Genomic DNA, 22771 nt, shown 5'->3' with positions numbered 1-22771 from the left:
TAGGGAAAGGGGATCTGGAATGCAGGGGGTGATGGCTATTTTAGATATGGTAGTCAGAGAACACCTCATTAAAGCGATAGCTGAGTAGAGATCTGAAGGAAATGAGGGTGCTAACCATGCAAATTTCTAGGGAGAATGTTCCAGACAGCACGAAGAGGGAGTATAAGAGCTCTGAGGTGTTAAAGTGGCTCGTTCTAGGAAAAGCAAAGGAGCCAGTGTGGCTGAAGTACAGTTAGTGGCAGTTGGCCAAATGAGAGAGGCAGCCAGGATCAGATTAGATTTCAGTGGGCCTGGTAGACCACAGTAATAACTTTGGCTTTTAATGGGGAAGATCTGGGGAGCCACTAGCAGGGTTTGAGGTGAGGAGTAACAAGACCTGATGTTTCAAAAGGTGGCTCTGGCTGCTGTATGGAAAATGGACTGCAGGGGGCAAGCACAGCCTGCTTGAGCTGGGCGCTCTAGATACGTACGTGCTGCACCCTCTGAAGGAAGCAACCTTCTCTCCTTCACTCACCACGTGATGTACCTAACTCCAAATTGTTTGGATTCAGCTCACAAGCCTCCTAGGGGAGGCCTTCTCTGAAACCTACCCCTCTTCTGGATGCCCATGGCACTCTGCCTTCATAGCACTTATCACATGGGATATAAATGTCTGTTTCACAACTGCCTCCTCCACCAGACCAAGGGCACCCTGGGAGCACAGACCTAGGCTTTATAGTCCCAGTTATCTTGCACAGTATAGGCTCAATCAATACTTAAAGACAAAATAAAAAGCATTTCTACAACTATGTTTTACAAAAGTCAACCTTAAGTACAGGATGAGAGACATGGCCTTACAGTACCCAACGTAAAAAAGAGCTAGGGTTTAAGTGATCCTAAGTTTAATGAGAACTAGCCATTGATATTTGGCTGTTTAAAGTAAACACACACTTACCAAGAAAGGGAGGACATTACAAGTATACACTGACCTACTCAGCAACTGCTACAGGTCAGATATCGGGATGGATGTTCTCAGACACATCTGTTGTCTACCCTTGCATGGTTAGTATAACCTCCACTTTACAAGGAGACTGAGGTTCAGAAAGAAGAGTTATGTCCCCCCACCCCCAAGGACACAGGTCAAGGGAAGAGCTGAACATATTACTGACCACAGCCAATGAGGTCCCTGCCCTCAGGGAGCTCATATTCTGGTGGAAGAGACCTTCAAAAAACAAGTGACCAAGATTCTTGCAGAGAACAGGGACAGGGCTAGTGGGTAGGGGATGCTACTTTGTCTAGTGTGGTCAGGAACACCTGAGGATGTAATCTTCAAGCCAAGAATTAAATGGTGAGAAAGAAAAGCACTCTAGATAACCGGATGAAAGTAAAGGCAGTGAATGAAAACAAATTTGGCATGTTCAAGGACCAGAGGGATGACCATATTGCCAAGTTTTTTTATTCTTTACTAATTAATCCAATAGGCAAAAACCAAATAACAGAAAGCCAACCTTTTTTTAATTTTTATGATTAGTAAAGTTAAAATGAAATTTACTGTCTTTATCTTTCTTTGAGTATTGATTTTCCTACAAATCTTACTGATTTTCAAAATTCGTATTTCAGAAATATTAGACTTTTGTCCACAAAGCTTACACCAAGCACTTTATTTTTCTCCTACTTTTATCATTTAATCTTATAATTTTTTTCAATAATCAGAGGTTTAAAATTTTCACGTAGTCAAATTTAATAAAAAATGTTTCCTGTAAGATTAGAGAATAGCTTCTCCAACTTAATCCCAATCAGGCAGCTTGGGGCTAGGCATGGGTGAGTGGGGGCCATAAGGTCTAGAGGGGGTCTCCAGGAAGTACAGGACACCAGCTACCTGTCTGGGTTTCGAGGAAACTGCTTAAAACCAACCTCATTCAGCCCTAAAGGAGCCAACAAACAAAATAAATGTTGCCAAAAGGTCACAAGCACCAACAGGGACATTTTCTGATGGGAAAGGATAGTTCTAATCAGGAATCCAAGTCGTGCCAGCTCTGCCTCAAATTTTGTTATCCCTAAAGCGCTAGCCGACTGGTACCAGAAACATCTGAATGGATATGCAGCCCCCCAGGGACAGCGCACATCTCTAACTTCCTGTTCCGCTCCTAAAGAAAGCCCAACTGGTATCCTCAGCGTTCTAGGTTTACAGTACTATTAACATGAATATCTGCATCAGGAAATAGACAAAGCTCCTGGGTTTTCAGTTCTCAGGTATGTGTCGCTGAAAGATGGAAAAACAAGTAGCAATAAAACTCCAGAATTATTTATTGGTTCAGCATGGGAGGGATAACCATCTGAAGCAAATGATTCACAAAGGAACTGTAACCAATCTGACTACTAAGCATAAAAATTTTAATTTCTATGAAACAAAAATGAATTAAAAGGATAGAAAAACATCTGCATCAAATACAACAGAAAAAAAATAATTCCAAAACATTACACAAAAAGATTAAGAAAAACATCAAGTCTCTAAAAGTTAAGATGGACAAAAGGATACTAGCAGAAAATACAAGAGAAATTACAAACGCGTAGAAAAATGTTTAGTATTCCCTGTAAATAAAGAAATGAAAAATTATAGCAATGCTGAGGTATCTTTTTAAATGCTGGCAATGATATGGCAAAACTGGTACAAAGGCAATACAGCCATCTGAAAAAGTTACAGGACAACACTATTGCAAGGACCATAAAAATGCTGGTCCCTTTGCCTCAGAAATTCTTTTCTTGATAATTTCTAAGGAAGTAATCTAATAATCTTTTTCAAAAGAAAAATGAAACAAATTCTATACATGCAGAGGTACTCATCACAGCGTTATCTGTACTCATGAAGAACTAGAAGCAATCCAAATGTACACCAGGGGAATGGTTTGGCAAATTATGGTACAACTCTTTCACTGACTATTATGTAGTCACTAAAAACAATTCATCACAAAGGTGATGTAGCAACAAGATTAAATATCTCTGGACATAAACAAAAAAGAAAAACTAGTATATATATCTTGAAAAATATGCATATGTGAACGGAGAGGAAGAAAAACATACAGAGATGAAAATAATTGTGTGGTGGAGTAAAACTGAATGAGAATTATGGATGATTTTTATATCATCATTCTAAAGGACAGTTTGGCAGTTTCTACCAAAATGTATAATATGCATGCCATAAGTACCACTTCTAGGAATCTGTCAAACATAAACACTACATAATTACTAGTATGAGTGTAAAAAAAAAATAAAAAAGACAAGAAGTTACTGCAGCATTGCCAGAAGTGAAAAACTGTAAACCACCTAATTGTATATACTACAACAGAACACTATACCGTCTTTAAAAAGAATGAAGTAGATTTTATGTACTGACATGAAAATGTTTGATATTTTTAATGAACAGTTGCAGAATGAGATATCTATACATAGCCTAAAGTAAACTTAATACGTATAAACATATATGTTTCCAGTTTCATGCAATAAACAGCTTATATGTAAATGTGCTTAAGCACTAAACCAATGTGGAAGTTAACACACCCAACTGCTGACAGTCATTACCATAGGGGAGTGATATGGGACTACAAAGCACTTTCTACATTATGTACTGTGGTACTATTTGAATTTGTTAAAATGTGCATCTAAGTATGTTTTGCTTTTAAGAGTATAAACACACAATTGCATAGTACAGATTGCAGCAAGCTACAAAGAGGAGGCATATACATGCTTATACAAGATACACAAGAAACTTATGTGAACAAAGAGGAAGAAAACACAGAGATGAAACTTGTATATCTTGTATATATATGTAATAAAAAGGGGATATACATACTTGTAAGAAATATACAAGAAACTAACCATGTTTCTGAAGGAGACTGAGGCTGGGGCTCAGGGTTGAGTGGGAGATTCATTTTTCACTTAGATCCATTCAAATTATTTTTTTTTACTGCATGTAAATATTATGTTAAAATTACTTTTTTAGTTTAAAAGTGATGTGAAAGATAAAATTACATATGTCTGAAGCATTATTACATGTTTTTAATGATGTGAAGTCATTCTTTGGGGTGTAATAGTACATGAAAAAAGCAGAGTCCACAACTGTACGTTCAGTAGGAGCTAAACTATATAAAGCAAAAACAAGTGAAAAAGAATACAAGTAATATGTAATATGCCTAATTCTAAGTGGTTACCTCTAGGTCATGGCACTGTTTCTTTTTCCTTTTCGATTTTCTTATAGGCTTTAAAGTTTTAAATAAAACTTTTGAAAAGGTAATATATTCATATGGCTTAACATTTCAAAGGTCTTTTCAAGTTTTTTACAAGTTGGGAGGATAGAAAACTAGAGGAAAAAAAAAAACCCGTAAAGTCGTAAAGAGCCCACAGTTCCAGCCGTAAAGCAGGAGGCTTTGGGATCCCCAAGGGTGGACCTGCCCGTTTCTGACTCACGCACCAAGTCCCTGCAGCTCCAAAGAACCACACAGACAGAAAGGCAGCACTCTAGTTTCTAGGGTTCAAATCCACCTCCGCCAGTTCCTGGGACAAGGCACTTAGCTTTCCAGGGCTTTGGATTCCAAGTGTGTAAATTGGGGATAATGGTCGTACCTATCTCACAGAGATGTGGTGAGGAAAACCAAGATACAGAATTTAGCAGTGCCTGACACATTAAGTTTCCAGGAAACGTTACCGTTTTTATCGCACAAGGCCCAGGATGCTACGATGCTAGGGCCTGTGGGCGGCCTCCACATCTCGTCAGTCCCTAGCCAAAACCCTTGCTCCTACTTCCGGTCAAGGAGCAGCGGGATTCCGTGGCTCCGCTCGAATCCCCTCAGTCAGGGCCTAGAGGGCCTAGAGGCCCACGCCTCCCGGGTTCCGCCCTCCAGTCAGCTCAGGCCCAGCCCCGCCCTTTCCCAACCCGGCGGTCTAAAATAACCCCGGAGGATGGAAGGTTAGGCACAGGGGTGTGAGCAGCCGTCCTTGGCACCGTCCGGCCGCCAGCCCTGAGAACCGAGCAGTCACTCACCATCTCGAACCGATCAGGGAGCTCCGTGTCGCGGGCGCTCAGCACGGTCCCAGTGCCTTTCCGCGCCTGCGCAGAGCACCCTGTCAAAACGGACAGCTTCAGTACCCAATCAGGAACCAGTGTGAGGCGGGAGGGCATGCGAACCCTAGGCAGTTCGCCCAGGGCTTGTGGGGAATTTGCCCAGCGACGTCTGAAGTGAAAAGCGAAGGAGTTCCGCTATAGAAAGTTCCCAGCTGTCGCTGTGCCGAAAAGATGCCGGTTCGCGGTGTCGGAAGAGGCTTTTAGGGTGTTGCTAAGACCCCGTTGCGCCCAGATTGAGGCAAAGTGAGGCGCGGAGGCAAAATGCACCAAAGATGAGGAAAATTTGGGGTTTACGCTGCAGTCTGTCTCAGAGATCTCCAGAGCGACCTCCTTGGGAATATTCCTTGCAGGCCCTGATTTAGTATTTAGGATTAGCCTGGGAGTCTGCAGATTTTAGGACTCTGAGCTCAGCCCCACTCCTTTGTTACCTTGGAGGAGGCACTTCACATTTGTGTGCTCCCTCATTTTCTCACTTTTAAAAGGGTCTTCTCAGAGCCCTGTGCTGTCCCTTTTCTCACTCTTTAGCCTTCTACTCCTGCAGGCCACAAAATTTCTAGGTTCTCTAGCAGGAAATAACTTATTAGAACACACTGTCATTTAGTGAACTTTGTGTGCCACGTTACTGGACAGAACACTTACACACGCACTATCTCCAGTAACCTTAGCACCCCTTTACAAATGCTGTTTCTTCGAGACACGAGTTTACTGAATTCAACACAGATGATTTAACTTCAAATTTTCATTCCACAGCAGCCTCTCAATTGAGAAAGGATTTGGAGCTCTTTCCAGGGGTATCTGCATGTTAGGAGCGTTGGATAGTGACTTCAGTGAGGAAACCTGGCAGACACCATCTTAACCAGAGGTTCAAGATTACCATTACTGATAATGGGGTTTTTTTGATGTGTGTCTCCTGATATCATGTACTAAGTGCTTATCACCTCTATGGTATTTTTCACAAAAATCCATGGCCTTAACCATGAGAAAACATTCAACCAAATTTGAGGACATTCTACAAGGTACCTGGCCAGTACTCTTCAATGTCAAGGTCATGAAAGATATGAAATGAATGAGAACTGTCGCAGAGTGGAGGAGACTGAGAAAAACATCACTGGTGGAAAAATTAGCGAAATCTGAATAAGGGCTGTAGATTAGTGTTTTTACCAATGTCGTTATTAGTTTTGATAATTGTACCAAGTTATACGGGATGTTAACATTGGGGAAATATGGGTGAAGGGTGTGCAGGAGCTCTCTGTACTCTCTTTGCACAAGTTCTGTAAGTCTCTGTAAGGGCTGCAGAGACTGGACCTCAAAGCATCCTGGAAGATAAGCACACAAGGGATCACCACACCATCTTATACAGAGAACCAGACTGAGAGGAGTGGAAGGATTTAATATCACAATCACAGAAGAAAAAAAGAATGGCCAATAGTTCATGTGACTTTAATCAGAATGAGGTGAGAGTTTGGGACTGTTGACCCTGAATGCCAGCCTTATGAGTTTTAGAGTTTTTTTCTGTGGTAATGGAGGAACCACTGTAGATTTTAAGCATGGCAGAAGCATGAGACTGAAATCTTCCACAGAAGCAGCACAGAGGGACTAAAGGGGAAAGAATGGAAGCAATCACAAGAGGTTCTTACACTCAACTAGGAGGGTAGGAATGAAGATGTAGGCTGTGGCAATGGGGGTGGCTCTGAGAGAAGTGATTCAAAAAAGTTTTGGAGCCGGATTTAACAGGATTTGTAAACCAATTAGGTGAAGAGCTGAATTGGTTATGGAAGACTCGGTTAAGGTTGTGATTTGTGAGTAGCAGTACAGTAAAACGTGGTCAAGAGTCTTGGATCCCAATGTGCACTCCTGCCACTGAATAGCTATGGAAACTTCAAGTTACTCAATCACTTTGACCCTCTGGTTTTCTTATCTGTAAAACAGATAATTACCCCTGAGAGTGGCCAGGATAATGACTATATGTAGCATATCTAATAGTGTTTGGGATATAGTAATAAATGCTGACAGTCCTGGGACTAAGTGAATACAAGTGTGGTATTTGGTTGCTAGGATAGGGAAGACAAATAAAAGAGCAGGTCTGAATCAGAAATGAGGAAAAATAACAGTATAGATGTTTTCAGTGATATGTAGGTTATGACTGCAAATTCTCAAGGTCCTTCCCTATGAGATGCTTTGAAGAAACCCTCTTATCCACAGCATTTTTGCTTAATGGGAACCTGTTCTGAGACCAACACTGTCCTTCTGAGGTCTCCACTAAAGACCCTACTCTTCTTGCCAACCAGGAAAATTCTCCTGGTTCCTTCCCTCCAAATGTCCTGACCACAGAGGAGCCCGATAGACATAAAAATTGACAACTGAAATGGGTTAGGAGAGCAGTTTCTGTTCTGGAGTTACATAATGTGAGACATTCTTCTTAAAAGTTCAGAGAACAGCAGCCAGCCAGCCACAGCTGAGTCCCAGTTTGATTCTTTGTAGAGTTTGGGGCTGGAGAGCCAAATCACTACATATTTTCCCATGGAAGGTTTCCTCATGCTGAGGGGAGCACATCTTCCCCTTTTCTCAGCCACACTGAAGTTAGAGCTTTCTAAGATGCTAATATGGGACAGATTAGTTTCTACTAATAGAAACTAATAGTTTCTACTTCTCAATACCTGGGAGGGACCTGCAGTTTCTGTCCTCTAGTTACTGTTAGACCAGCATATTAAGAAATCTCACTTCCCTTAGCCACTCTCCACTGGTTCTATTTTAAACGAGAACATGATCACCTGTTTTCCTAATAAGAAAAAGGTCTACTGAAGCAAGTGAGGACAGCTTATTGAGGTCAGTCTTGGAAGGTAGCTGGTGGTTCTCAGCACCCACGGCTGGGGTCCGATCGTAAGAGGACCTACAGTTGCGTCAGAACAGCAGATGTCTTCATCTTAGTTTTCTTCTAACATAAGTGACAAATCCAATCTCACCTTGGTGGGTCTATCTAGGTTTTTTCCTACCCACTCCACAGTACAGACAGGCTGTAACCTGGTCATTTACATATGCAGAGAGGCAAAAATCTACACGATCTGGTCATACAGAACGTTTCTCTACTGGTGGAGAAAAGCTTCTTACTCAAGACTAACAGAAGTGTGCAAATGAAGGAGCAAAAAAGTTTAATTATAAACAGTCTTACATTTTAAGGAAATGCAAGTGAGGCAGCCCCCCTGAAGGACCTTTATAAGAGCACTTGACTCCCTGTGATACTTGTAGAGTTACCTGAGTATTTGAAATTACAGTTTAAGAAAAAAAAGGAATGCCAATACAGTAATATACAATCCAGTGCTGCTATTCCATTTTTAGTTACTAAAAGCATAGCACATATACAAATAATTTTATAAATAACTCGAAAACAAACAAACAAAAAAAAATGAGGGGGGCTGGAGATACCAACAGTATTAAATAGAAGTAGGTAACCTAAAGGATTTGAGAAGAATGGAGTTACATCCAAAACAAGGAGGAATATAAATATAGAGAAGTCTAATACTCCATGAGTCCTTTCTGATAACATTTTAGATTATTAACCAGATAAATAAAAAGTGGCAAAGTGGGCTTGATTGAAATAGCTCATTTAGGTTGAGACTTTTGTGGGCAAGTAAGTCATGTTTCTCTTAAATTTCTGAATTGACACTGGTATGTCAATCTCTTGGTGAAAAATTAGTACCCGAATCTTAAATAGAGTTATTGTAAGTCTTACGAAATCAGATTCTTCTGCACAATATAAGATCATAAAAGACAGAGCAGAAATTCATTATTATAAGCGCTGGATCAGTTTTAAACCACTCTATTGAATAAAACAAGTGAGGTTCTTCCCTCCTGACCCAGGCTGTGAAATGCTGCTTTCCCCAACCTCCCCAAAGAGCAGAAGAATAGGGCATTTGCTCATTTTACTTTGTTTTTATTTCAGTATAACATGCAGTAAAAAAATTTTAACAGAATTTATTAGCATTTACAATGCTTACAGAGAAAAAGGACTCTAAAAGCAATTTAGTTCAGATTTAAGAAATCGCTCTAATTAAACACTTACAATAAATCTATTTCCAAATGTTCAGTTTGGACTAGAATTTAAGATAGCATTTGGTAGATATTTATGTCTACTGTCTATTTGCGGTATTTTTATAAAACCTCTGATTCTTGGGATATCCAGCCCCCATTTTCCTAACACAGCAGGGAAGACATATACATGTGGCCACTTAAATAAAGGAAGAAATGGGATAAGGGAGATCCCAGGCTGCAAAAATATATACAAGCATTTTACCTTTTCCAGAACTAAACATTTCTTCCATAAAAATATTAAATAGCCAAGCCCTATAGAACTAGGGCTGGGACTACTTAAAATATAACTATTCTGTATTTTAAAAATATAGGGCAGAAAGCCTTTGGGTGATATTTATACATTTTCACACAATATTTCTAGGTCCCTAAATGAATCATCAAGCATTATATAGAACCAAAAAGTCTACTTTCTTACATTATCTCATAATTTAATCTCATAAATCTCTAGTAAATATTGCAGATAACTACATTTCAATATGAGAATTCACCTCTATAGGAAGTTTTTATAGAAGGCTTTATTTCCACATAGCCATATATTACCAAAGGTCAGACATATAATGAATGGGTAGTTGGCAGACATTCGCTTTGTAAGACAAAGCAATTGTGTTTTTTCCCCCCTACCAACAAAAAGGCAGAGAGTCTCTACTTTGGAAAAAACTAGGGCTTTTAGAGACCATATTATGTATATTTCCCGGAGTATGTAGAATAAAAAACAAAATAAATATAGGGTTAGAGAGAGCCTACTCTCCCCTTTTACATTGACAATTTCTGGATAAGGCAATCCTTTCACACATATAAGTCTATTTTATGATGGCAGTGTTTTAGATACATGAGTTTAAAAATGCTTTTGTTGTTGTTACAGGATGTAAATGAAGAGTAGTAAGGGATTAAAAAATTTCTTTCCATATGGAATAACGGTTTGCTACTCTCTGCTTATTTTTGGCTTATTGCTACTTGTTCATGCTCTGCTACTGAAACTGTCAAAGTCCCTGTTTCATGAGTTATGAGGCTATCCTCAGGGTGCAGCTACGATAGGTACTTAGCTGGCTTAGGCTTCACCCAACCGTCCATTAAAGTCAAACCTCTGACAGGAGCCATCTTGACAAAGTCTAAGCTAGACCAAGTTAACTACAGAAAAGTTCAAAGTGCATTAACTAGTTACTAACGGAGCAGTCTAAAATTAAATAGTAATGAGAAGAACCTTTAAAAAATTTTAAAGGTGAAGAGAATATCCAATTCTGGACAATGTTAAGAATGGAAATGATTACTCCAACATGTGTCAGAGAAGTGATAAATCTGAAGACTTTTAATTCACATAGAGAATACATTTCTGTGTTTACTAGAATTGTATTGTGAGTAAATGTATTGCTTCTTTCTTTTGTCAATACCACAGCTCTCTCTCCCTAATAAAAATATAATTTTAGAGGATGTTTCATTGACCTCTATTTGGGCTAGAAAGTACTCTAGTTACACCTTGATCTCCTTAGCAATAATTAAATATAACTGAAGTTGCTGGATTATGACAAAATTATAAAGATGCAATTTATATAGAGAACATACAAAAATTATCAATGATAGCCTTCAATGAATTCAGCTAAATTAATTCCAATTCTAGGTTAACTTTTATAAACAAGAGTGAAGGAAGCACAGTGTTAATATTGTTTGTAAAGTTTAGTATTTGCAAGCCAATTAAAACAGTCAAACTTCCAAATGAAGAGTGTTAATGGAGTCATTTGCAGGCTGGGACCAACTTATCCCTGAAGTTAAATTAATTTAACAAAACCATTTTCTAGAGAGATGCAAGAGTCTTGCATCACGTTCCAGGGATAACATCAAAATGATGCATAGATTCATGCTCCGGAAAAAAAACAACAGTCAGGCCAGGCTGAAATGAGGGAGAGCACAAGCCAGTTCACGTGCATCCCCAGAAGCTGGACTAAGCTTGCATTTTTAACAAACACCTCTTACCAAGAGGCTTAATATTAAGATCTTAGATATTTCAGTTACCAAGGGACTTCCCTGAATATCTGCAGAATCTCTAAAAAGAAAAAAACCTATTCCCAAGTGAGACTTGACACACATATAATAACTGTTGTTAAGAAAACAACCTAGTGGAATAAGACAAGGCAGAGTTCATTGCTGTGTTAAATCTCATGTTACGTAAGGTTTTGACTAGACATTTGCAGATCTGATTTCTGGAAATGTTGACTAGAAATCCAGAATCACTGGGAGATAAATCTCACTGATAACATTAATTTACTTACACTCAGGTAACTCTCTAAACAGTCACATTCCAATTTTACCACAAGATGTGCAACAGACAGAAAAGGAAAAGGACAAACACTGCAAGTGAGTTCTTGTCCTTTGGGGGTACAAGTTCTCATAAGTCACTCTTGTCCAAATCCTTCTGTTTCTTCAATGGCAAATAACAGTTTTTCCTTCAGTTGCTCATAGCTCTTGTAGGGTGGCAGGTCCAGGCGGTTAAAACTGAAAGTAACAATTGTTAGCTTCAGAAAAGGAAATGTACAAAGAATCATATATGAGCAGTATAGTATAACAACAAAGCTGGTTTTTAAATCAGGCAAAATTGGGTTCAAATCTCAGCTCTGTCACTGGACCTTTGAACAAGTCCTTTTAACTTTCCAAGTCCTTTTACCTTGGTTTCCTCTTTAATAAAATGAGAATAACAATATTTACCTCAGGTACAGAAAAAACAAGCATATATATATGCACAGTGCCTGATGTTCAATAGGTACTCAGTAAAATGTTAGTCCCCTCTGTCATATTTTTAGAATATGACCTAGGCAAATGTTTGGCAACAGAATAAACAATATTATCTGCAAAGGAAAAATAAATTTACAGTTATGACTTGTGTTAGTTCTTACAAATGGAAACATGGAACTTGAAAAAGTAATAAAGACAGTTCTAATGTGTGACTGAGATAAGCTGTTCACAATAGTGTAATGGCACAGTCTGTTCTAAGTTTGAAGAAAAGTAAGGGACAAGAGGTCAAATCAAAACACATGTGTACAAGATAAATGTACAAAAATCAACTGTGTTTCTATAGAACAGCAATAAACAATCTGAAATGAAATTAAGAAAACAATTCCATTTTTACTAGCTTCAAAAAGAATAACTTAAAAAATTTAAAAGAAGAAATGCAAGGTTGTATAATGAAAACTATAAAACACTGCTGAAATAAAGAAGACCTAAATAAATGGAAAGACATCCCATCTGCATGGATCAGAAAACTTAATACTGTTAAGATGGCAATGCTCCTCCAAACTAATCTACAAATTTGAAGCAATTCATACCAAAATCTCAGCTGATCTCTTTGCAAAAATGGACAAATCAATCCTAAATTTCATATGGAAATAGCCAAAACAATCTTGAAAAAGTCAAAAAATGCCTACTTCCTAAGTTCAAAATTTACTTCAAAGCTATAGTCATCAAGACAATGTGGTACTGCCATTAAGGATAAACATATACATCAATGGAATAGAACTGAGAACCCAGAAATAAACCTGTGTATATTTATGGTCAGTTGATTTTCAAGAAAGGTGCCAAGTTTTTCTTTAAAAACACATGTGTATGTATGAAAATATAAAGGAACAGACAATAAAACCAGTAAAAAGGGCAGATGGGGAAAATAAAGGAATATCCAGCAAAGTCCATAGATGACCATAGAAATGTCTTACAAAATAAAGTTTAAATATTGCTGATGTTAGGTTAAATTCCAACACACTGTATTTAAGATTATAGTTGATTTTTTAGTTTTGTACACTTTTGGAAATGTACAAATAAATGTACATTTATTATGAGAAAATAATATTTCTGTCCACCATGTTAGAAAATAGCTCTCACATAGCTATCTAGACTTGATTTATTCTTGTACCTTCAAAGTTAAGTTTTCTAAATTTCACATTTAAAAAAATATTCAAGGATGGGAAAAGGGATTGACTGCAAATAGGCAAATTGTTTTGGGGTAACGAAAATACATTAAAACTGGATTGTAGTGATGGTTACTACTCTGTAAATCTACTTAATATCACTGAATTAAAATGGGTAAGTTTTATAGTATATAAATTATGCCTCAATAGAGCTATTAAAAATAATTCAATACAATGGGGAAAACATTTCATTTTTAAATTTTTAAAATATATTTTTTTATTTTTTAGGCGAGGCAACCCTTGGTTGATCTCACAGATTGCAAGAACCTTGTGAGCTTACAATCCCATATTTTTAAATTTTTTACGCCTACAGCACCTGGTCTTCCTAGGTGGTCTCCCATCCAAGTATTAACCAGGCCTGATCCTGCTTAGCTTCCAAGATCAGATGGGATCGGGCTTGTTCAGGGTAGCATGGCCAAGACTCAATTTTTAATATGCTTTAATATCTAAAGGATAATTAGAAAAAGGCTATTTTCTCTATTTCTCCTTTTACTTACCAGGTATGACTTCTGGGTAACCAATTTTCTTTCCCAACTTTTTCAATACAGAATTTCTGTGGTCCATTGCTCCCTAAAACATAGTGAAACCATCAACAGTTTGATAATGTAACGGTTCTCAAACTGTGACCTCCAATCTTGTAGTATCACCATCACTAGAGAATTTGTTAAATCACAAACCCACAGGCCCTATCCCAAGCCCACTGAACTGAATCAGAAAACTCTGGGAGTGAGGCTCGGCAATATGTTTTTAATAAGCTTCCAGGTGATTCTGATAAGTGCTAAAGTTCAAAAATCATTTTGTTAAGATATGCCCAAGAAAAAGCAGTTTTATCTAGCATTCCTTAGCCAGAATAACAGAATGTTATGATTAATAACTCACATAACAGAACACTTGAAAAGCTTAAATTTTAGTTTTAAACACAATGGGGAAACTTCAATCCACAATTTTACACAATAAAACGATTTAAATATAAAATTAAAACTTTCTAAAATGTAAACAACCTAGTGAATATTAATAATGCTTGTGCATATAAGTCTTACAGAGCATACCCTGGCACACTTACACCCAATTCTTGCCTCTCATTTATCTTCTGTTGGAGACAGCTGTGAATGGTGATCTAAGGCACTGGTTTTCTAAAAGGCCACTACTGCTCCCTAGGAAGCATTTATTGGTGGTCAGTGATTGGTAGTGCTGCTGGACTTTTTAATTAGAAGGGCTAGGCATACTAAGTGTTCTGCAATGGGTCAGGATAGTCATACTCAAAGAATATTTTCATGTCCCATCTTATTAACCATAGTACAAATATATAAATTGGTAATAACTTCGTATCTAATAACATCAAAGTGTTTTCACAAATAGCTATGTGAAAAGTCCAGTAATATAGGAAATGGTCATTTTTAAAAAGGACAGTAAAAATAATTAAATAATTAAGCCTGAAATTACTAAATAGTTTATTCAATCTGCACGTTTCACTACTCAATGTATCATAGCATTTCTAACCACGTACATGGAAAGTTTCATTTAATAGTGCTCATTAATATTTAACAGAAGATTCAAGATTGCTTTTAATTCTAGGCTTAGAATCAAATATTAAAATAGCAGAGAAAAATAAAATGAAAGGATCTTAATGAATTTCATTAATAAGGTGATCTTACAAATATGTTCTATTATTAGCAATCATCCTGAATGCTTTCTAAAATTTAATGGAATGGTAAGGCATCAAGTTGTAAACACACACTGAAATGTTTAGGTTGCCTGTTGTTTTCAATCTTACTCTGACACTGTGCCTAAACCACTTATCTTCTATATAGACTCTTGCACTTATGTTCCTATTTTCAGCCTATTTCAACTTTCAAATGATATAGTCTCTGAGGCCTTTTTACATATCAGTGTAGTGTAATTTCTTGATAGACACTACACTTTAAAATAAGATCTACCTAATTTTTCTCCACTTTGATCATCTATATTTTATTTTGGCAGGTATACTGTCCCTACTGCATTTGGGTTATTTCCCTGTTTTTCTTATATTTATTTGTCTATTATTGCTTACCTTTTCTATCTGTTCTTCCTATTACAGTGCTTCTTATACAGAAGGGATTCTGATCCTCTCTTAAACCTTTTCTTTTAAGTAGGAACAAATATCTGACTACTTACTTGTGTCTTCTAACATAGCTGTTCCCAATATATATGCATTGAAATATTATTTCATTATAAATTACTTTTTAATAATTTCTAGCTTATATTACAGTTAGTACTATGTATATGTATTTTTTTTTTTGTAGACTGTAGATGTTATTTCACATTTAGCAATTTCATTCCAGAATATTAAAGAGGACATCATAAATACGTTATAAAAATGGGATGTTAGATCTGGTAAGGTCGAGAACCACCATATTAAATTATTATATACATTAATCATACAACTTTCTACTCCTACACTGGGTGGAAGGTTAAACCACCAGATGGCCTCTAAAATTCTATGAACCACAATCTCACCGTCTCTGCCTTCCATGGGTATTCTTCTGTGTTGTTTTAGACAGCCCCACTCAATCCCAAATATTACTGCCAAGAACAAACCTAGTTCTCATCTCTTCAATGATTATATTTCCAGGTTATATCAAGAAGCTAGCACCAATATTTTCTTCATTTTGGTCACTACCTCTTATCTTCCCAAATCCTAACATGGTTTCTTTTTCAAACCAGAGCACATTCTTAAAGGTGCCCCTCTACAAAGACATACTTAGAAATCATCCTCTCTGTAGCAATGGATTAACCTCCCTTCTATATTGCTGCTGAATGAGAGTATTTATTTTTCTTCTTCACTCTCTGGTCTCTCCTTTATGTCTGCCTCTAGGCTATTTCTGTCTCATCCCTAAATATAGGTGTTTTAAGCACTGCCCACCCTTCACTGTATTCTATTTCTGCAAAAGCCCACACAATCTCACAGCTTCAAATGTCACTGCTCTGATAATTCTACCTTCCCTCTCTACTCTGACCTCTAAACTCATACTTTAGTAACACCTGTAAAACTACCCCCACCTCCCTGCCCTGAATAATTTCTACTTGGTTGTCTGGCAGTCACCTTAAACTCAGTAGATTTTAAGTGTCTTATTACCCTCCCCCAACTCCTCCAAACTATGTCTTTAAACTTCATAACTTCTCCATGTTTCATAACATGATGTTATCTTTGACATTCTTATTTCATTTTTTAACTATTTTTACTTTTGAAACTTCTCTAGCATTTATTTATCCCTTCTTTTTCATCTCTACTTTCATTCCCTAAAATCAGGTTCTCAACACCGCTCTAATAATTTTTTCCTATCTCGAGGCTCTCCCTATCTTTTAATGCATGCTCTGCCTTGCCATTCGATTTTCCTAAAATGCAGCTTCAGTAAGTTTTCCACTCTCCAAAAAGTGTCCATAGCTTCCAATACCCTCAATACCCTCAGAGTAATGTCCAAATTATTTTGGTCTGGCTTTTAAAGACTTAAATTGGTTCTATACTGTATCCAAAATTACCTACTTAGTTCTTTTAATTCTGACTCTCTGCTTCACCTGAAGCAGGCTTAGGGAGCACAACTTCTCTTCTATCCAACTACAGTACATGGTGTTAAAAACTTGAATTTACTTATTATTTAGTCGCAAAATAAATATTCTCATGGTCATTCAAAACAACACAAATTTTAATTAGTGACTACTATGTGACAGGCGTTGTGCTAGGCTCCAAAATAAAAAGATGAAGATATGGATCTACATCTTAAGGAGTTCTAGGTATAACAGTGAAGAGTGGTAAACACAGCATTAAAATATAAAATACAACCAATAGTGCCTGGCTCATAGGAAACACAAAAATGATTGCCAAATGACTTAATGAACAAACATTTACATACAGAAGACTGCTACCTTACTTAGTTAAAATGTGGGGTCTAGCCAAAGGGTTAAAAAATTCTAGAGGTAAGGTGTACAAAAAGTTTACACAAATCCAAATGTCAGAAGCATGGTGGAGTGAGGGATCTCTCCGGATATCTCCCATTGAAATAATAAGCTGAACACTTAAAACTCAACAAATAACACCCAACCTGCACAGCATAGCTTTAAAAGGTTGGAACCATGAAGTCTGGGGGCATAGATTGGGAGGAACAAAGAAGCTCCCTGCAAAAGGAAGGGAAGGGGGGAAGTTGCAGCCTGTTTCTGGAAAAGCCCTGCCTTAGGGATCGATCAGAGTCTTCCACACAGTGGAGCCCAGGGATCAGGGTAGAAAGCAGAGTGGGAACTAAGTACAGAGGGGCAACAGCTGTGCATTAGCAGCCCCAGTTGCCAAGCAGGGGGATGAGATATGGAGCAGGTAGCAACCCCCCACACCATCTACCCAGACACACAGTGCACCCTCTTCCGACCCCAGATCCTCCCAGACTTAGGGGAATTTGTGCAACCAGTAATGAAACATAAACCATGGACAATACCACAGACAGGCACTGGGACAGAAGGGATCTGATCCAGGATCAAATATACAGTATATTAGACAGAATAAAAGTTTACACAAATCCAGGTCAACTGTGACTAAGAAAATGGTTACACTTACCTTTGTTATTTCTGATAAGCTGTATGTAGAGTGATGCAACGCCACTGTGATAAACAATTTTCTATATAGGAAAAGTGATCTTGTTTACATACATACCCATGAGGTCAGCAAATCCTCCAACTGGCAATCGGCAGGTTCCAGTAACAAACTGTAGAAGTCTCATTCTCTTCTCATTATCAATTTCTTTAACAAACTATTAAAAGCACATTTCAAGAGATATAGGTCATATTTCATGTTTAGCATACTAAACCACAAAGAAAAACAATCCTTTCAAGTCTTAAATGAACTCCCAGTGTCAGATACACTAATGACTGTGGATGGAGGAGCTTTTCATCTTTGTCAAAGCTCCACCAATCTTCCTCTATAGAAATCCTAGGACCACATCCTTACAGGGAGATAGAAAAAGAAGGGTGCTCTGGGTCCAAGAGCAGTCTTGCTCAGTCTTAAGATCAGCTCTTCTAGGACAGCCCTTTCTTTTTCCCCCTAGATCTGCCTGCCCTATAGGATATTCATGTGGTTTCACAGGACACATTGCTTGAATAAGTATAGATTCTTTGGTTCTATTAACAAATGAAATTAAATTCACAGAATTCTGATCCAGATGTACCCTAATAACCTCCTCTCTCAATGTTCTTTAAGTACTGGTGTAGCTAAGAGTTGCCAGAATTATGTGGCCTTTGCTCTGACTCAAACATTAGGTTTCTGGAGAATGCTTTTTAGCCTGTAGCACAAGTATTTTGGCTCAGCCAAATATTTTTTGTAAAGAATCATTTTTATCTTATTGTATTACTATCAGTATTTTAAAATGCTTATCCTATTACAGAAATTCAGTTTATGAGCTTCTTATGAATTCCTTTATGTGAATAGTAGAAATTTAAATTTAAAAAAAAAATTTGTGGTAAACTATATATAACAAATATTTACCATTTTAAGTGTATAATTCAATGACATTAAGTACATTCACTCTGTTATACAACTACCACCACTATTTCCAGAACTTTTCTTATCACCCCAAACAAAAACTCTGAATGCATTAATCTTATTTCCTCACTTCCCTCTCTACTCAGTCCCTAGTAATCTCTATTCTACTTTGTTTCTATGAATTTGCCTATTGTAAATACCTCATATAAATAGAATCATACAGTATTTGTCTTTCTGTGACTGGCTTACTTCACTTAGCATAATATCCTCAAGGTTTATCCATGTTGTAGCATATGTCAGAATTTCTTTTCTAAGGTTGGATAATATTCCATTATATACACACACCACATTTTGTTTATCCATCTATTTTGATGGACACTTAGGTTGCTTTCACCTTTTGGCTATTGTGAATAGCGCGGTTAGGAACACAGGTATATAAGTATCTGTTTGCATCCCTGCTTTCAAATCTTTGGGGTATACCTAAGGAAGAGAATTGCTAGATCATACATCAATTCTAAATATTTAACTTTCTGAGGAACCACCAAACTGTTTTCTACAGTGGTGCACCATTTCACGTTCCTACCGGCAATACAGGAAAATTCCAATTTCTCCACATCCTCACCAAATATAATTATTTTTCGTTTTTTTGATAATAGCCACTAATGGGTAAGAAACGGTATCTCAGTGTGGTTTTGATTTGCATTTCCCTAATGATTAGTGATGTTGAAAATCTTTTCATGTGCTATAGCAGACATTTTTTGAAGAGATATCATAATGATTCCAAACCAGGTCTCTCTCCTAAGTTTGCCTTCTGAATATTATGTAATTCTTAATGAGGTATGAATGATGGAAACCATACTTTAGACAGTTTCATAAAATTCCAAAGCATTTAAATTAAATGCAGGGGAATCTTAATGTCTGGAGTTATCTTATACTCTGGGCAAAGGCACACCGTATGTGTTGCTTACTTGATAATAGTCTTAAAAGGATGCTGTTATAATCTGTATTCATTTATTGTAACGAATGATAAAATGAGGAGCCTAAACATACTGAAACATTTTGTTCATGACTCATTTATACATATGGCAAAAAATTTCTAAAAAATTATGGGATGTTTATCAATAAGAATAAACACAAACCTGCCAAAACCACATGATTTGTTTGCTTGTCCTAGTGTAATGACGGTAAATGGCATGTCTTTGCCAATCATTTAGATCAATCTCTTGCATTCCACATAAAAGGACCTACAGGGATGAAAAAGACAAATGGTTTCTTCAGGTAATTGTATAATCTATATAAAAATGCTAGACATCGGTAAGAAAGGACTTATATTAAACAACTTTCAAAAAACAAGTTAATCAGGAAGCTTTGGTTTGTAAACTGTATCAAGAATTATATCTACAATTATATATATTCGTGGAGGCTGAGTTTCCATGTATGATGTCATATATACACATGGGTAAATAAGTCATTCATTGTAGAGAGGTGCTGATAGTAATATTTTTTTGGTAATATTTTTATATAATTGGATAAATTATGGACCTTTTAAACCACTGGGGATGTTTCAAAACATCCTGCCTACATAAAAAATACCACTGCCACTGGAAAGATGGGAAAGTGAGTTGAAAGTAGACACTGGAAGGCATTATTTACCAGCATACTGCAGAAGAAAGAAGAAAAACTCATTACCTCTAATTCCTTTGCATCAAAGTACTGCAAATACTGCTGGGGAAGAATTTCATTAAAGCCTTCAAAGAAAGCTTGCGTCTGTTCTTCAACACCTCGAGACAACCTCCATTCGGCTACCATTCTGGTAAATAAATATTAAAAAAGCTATGAGGAAGTTTAGATTTTACCTTTAAATTCTGTGTATAAAAATAATTTTAAAACTTTATCATTATGAAAAACTTTATATAGATATGTATATATATATAATTTAGAATACAATGAACCTCATGTACACATAACCCAGCTTTAACAGAATACCAATTTTATTATGCCCCTACCCATGCCTTATTTAAAATTTCATTTTAAACATATTCAGTATACAGCTCTATGAGGTCCTCTTTTTAAAAAACATAACCACAATTCTATTATCATACAAAAAAGTAAATAATTACTTTATATAAAATATTCAGTGCTCAAATTCTAATAATAGACTCAATTTTTTTAACATATTGCTTGAATCAGAATCTAAAGAAAGTTCATATATTGCAAAAGTCTTTTAAGCTTCTTTTAACTTACAGATTTCCCCTTGCAATATTTTTTAATGAAAATATTTTTAATGAAAATTCTCTACTTAACATTCTTAGATTATAACTTTGACTTTCTTCTAATCTTCATCGAAATAGAAACATATTAACAGTTAAAATCACAACAAATATAAACTGTTCTTTCCATTTTATTACAGAATATTTACTTTTTCACAATTTTTTTAGGCAAGGCAATCCTTGGTTGACCTCATAGATTGCAAAGATCTTCTCAGTTTATAATCCCTTATTTTTTATTTTTTACACCTATAGCACTTGGTCTTCCTAGGTGGTCTCCCATCCAAGTACTAACCAGGCCCGATCCTGAAAAGCTTCCGAGGTCAGACGGGATCAGGCTTGTTGAGGGTGGCATGGCAACAGACTACTTTTTAACAATTTTAATAAGCAAATAAATGTGTATTTTAGGCATCTGATTACTTGATGACAACTTAAGGCAATTAGTTTGTTGAAAACTGAAATTTTGGAAAATGGCAGTGCAGGTTGTATTGGACTAATTTTCCTGGTGATTACGATTATAAACTCTGGGCAAATTATAAAAACACAAATGGCATCAGAGAGAAACCAAAGGAAGGCAGAAACTGGTGGGGATGAGATTCTTGAAGGACGCTGGTACATTGGAATAGATCCACATTTAATAGGCTTTTTCCCTAAGAACACTTCTCAGTTCACACAGAGCACTGTGGAACAGAGATCAAACAGAAAGTAACAGTCTTATTGGGTTGAGGGGACATGAGATAGGGAGCTTGAAGCTGCCAAAGCTGCTATAGAAAAACCTCAGAAAGAATGAAGACAAAGAGAGCAAGTTCCCAGATCTGCACAGAAATTTTCTCCAAAGCCTAAGCTGACTCCTAAATACACATGTATAGGATGATGAGACTCCGAAGAACCCCACGTAAAGCAACAACTGGAAAGTCAAAGACCCAGGCAGAAATTTCAGCAACTATCTAATGCCGGAGGGACAGAATTTCAGAGTTTATATCTCACCTAGTTACATGGCAAATACCCTTTGCTTTCCATTGTAAAAAAGTAAGGACCAGGTTCAAGAAATAAGGTTGTTTTCGGATTAAAGGCAAAATGGAAATAGACCAGCTCTAGCTAGCTTCCAGAGGATCACTGTGATCTACCTTTAACTTAACTGCCCATCAAAACCAAAACTCAATATTCTTCAGAGAAAGAAAAAAGAATCCAGAGTCTCCACCAAGTATCTTTCACTCACTCACACACACACTACATATGCAAAGAATCAGAAAAATGTGACCCATAATCAAGCTAAAAAAGTCTGTGTCTATAGACTATGGCCCACAGATGGCCTAATGCTGAAGTTAGCAGACGGAGACTTTTAAAAAGCTCTTAAAGATGCATTATAGAATTTACAGAACAAGATGGACAAAATGAGTAAAGAGATAGAGATTTTTAGCATAGAAACTCTTATAAGAACCATATGGAAATTACAGAATATCTGAAATGAAAATTTTATTGGATGAGCTTAAGAGAAGTGAATTCAAAGACAGATTGAACTGAATCCAAATCGTAAAAAGATAAAAATATATATACCATCTGAGAACAATGAAATGATATCGAAGGTTAAATACACATTATAACTGAAGTCTCTGAAGTATGCAGAGAAGGAATCAAGCAAAAGGAACATCCACAGAGATAAAGTCTCCCCAAATGGCATCAATTGCAGTTACAAGAAGCTCAAAAAGGCCAAGAAAGATAAATAAACAAAAAAAAAAGTACAATTAGATATATCACAGGCAAAATGCTAAAAACCAAAATTAAAAAGAAAATCTTTTAAAAGAGAAAAGAAAAAAACACATTTTGTTCAGAAAAACAATGGCTTACATAATCAAGAACAATA

The 22771-nt window shown here is 36.8% G+C and overlaps 2 protein-coding genes and 1 pseudogene across 5 annotated transcripts in view; all 3 read right to left on the bottom strand.

Moving 5' to 3' along the window:
- The window catches only part of DYNLRB1 (dynein light chain roadblock-type 1), a 17119-nt gene extending 11949 nt beyond the window's left edge, over positions 1–5170 (bottom strand). For 2 of the 3 annotated variants that reach the window (XM_006921737.3, XM_025039971.1), the window contains exon 1: positions 5018–5170. In XM_006921737.3, coding sequence (XP_006921799.2) covers positions 5018–5155 — 138 coding nt within the window. In that variant the 5' untranslated portion in view covers positions 5156–5170. The remainder of the gene's footprint in view (positions 1–5017) is intronic. The other variant, XM_015597163.2, reaches the window with a different exon arrangement.
- A 3062-nt stretch (positions 5171–8232) lies between these two features.
- The window catches only part of ITCH (itchy E3 ubiquitin protein ligase), a 145052-nt gene continuing 130513 nt past the window's right edge, over positions 8233–22771 (bottom strand). For both annotated transcript variants that reach the window (XM_025039970.1, XM_006921736.3), the window contains exons 21-25: positions 20330–20450; positions 19780–19884; positions 17816–17912; positions 13635–13707; positions 8233–11674 (exon numbers count right to left, since the gene is read on the bottom strand). In XM_025039970.1, coding sequence (XP_024895738.1) covers positions 11575–11674; positions 13635–13707; positions 17816–17912; positions 19780–19884; positions 20330–20450 — 496 coding nt within the window. In that variant the 3' untranslated portion in view covers positions 8233–11574. The remainder of the gene's footprint in view (positions 11675–13634; positions 13708–17815; positions 17913–19779; positions 19885–20329; positions 20451–22771) is intronic.
- LOC112471222 lies at positions 13442–13559 on the bottom strand (annotated as a pseudogene).

This window comes from Pteropus alecto, unplaced genomic scaffold (genome assembly GCF_000325575.1).
Source record: "Pteropus alecto unplaced genomic scaffold, ASM32557v1 scaffold45, whole genome shotgun sequence".
Taxonomy (NCBI): domain Eukaryota; kingdom Metazoa; phylum Chordata; class Mammalia; order Chiroptera; family Pteropodidae; genus Pteropus; species Pteropus alecto.
The sequence above is the reverse complement of the archived record's forward strand: the minus strand, read 5'-3'. Positions and strand labels throughout refer to the sequence as shown.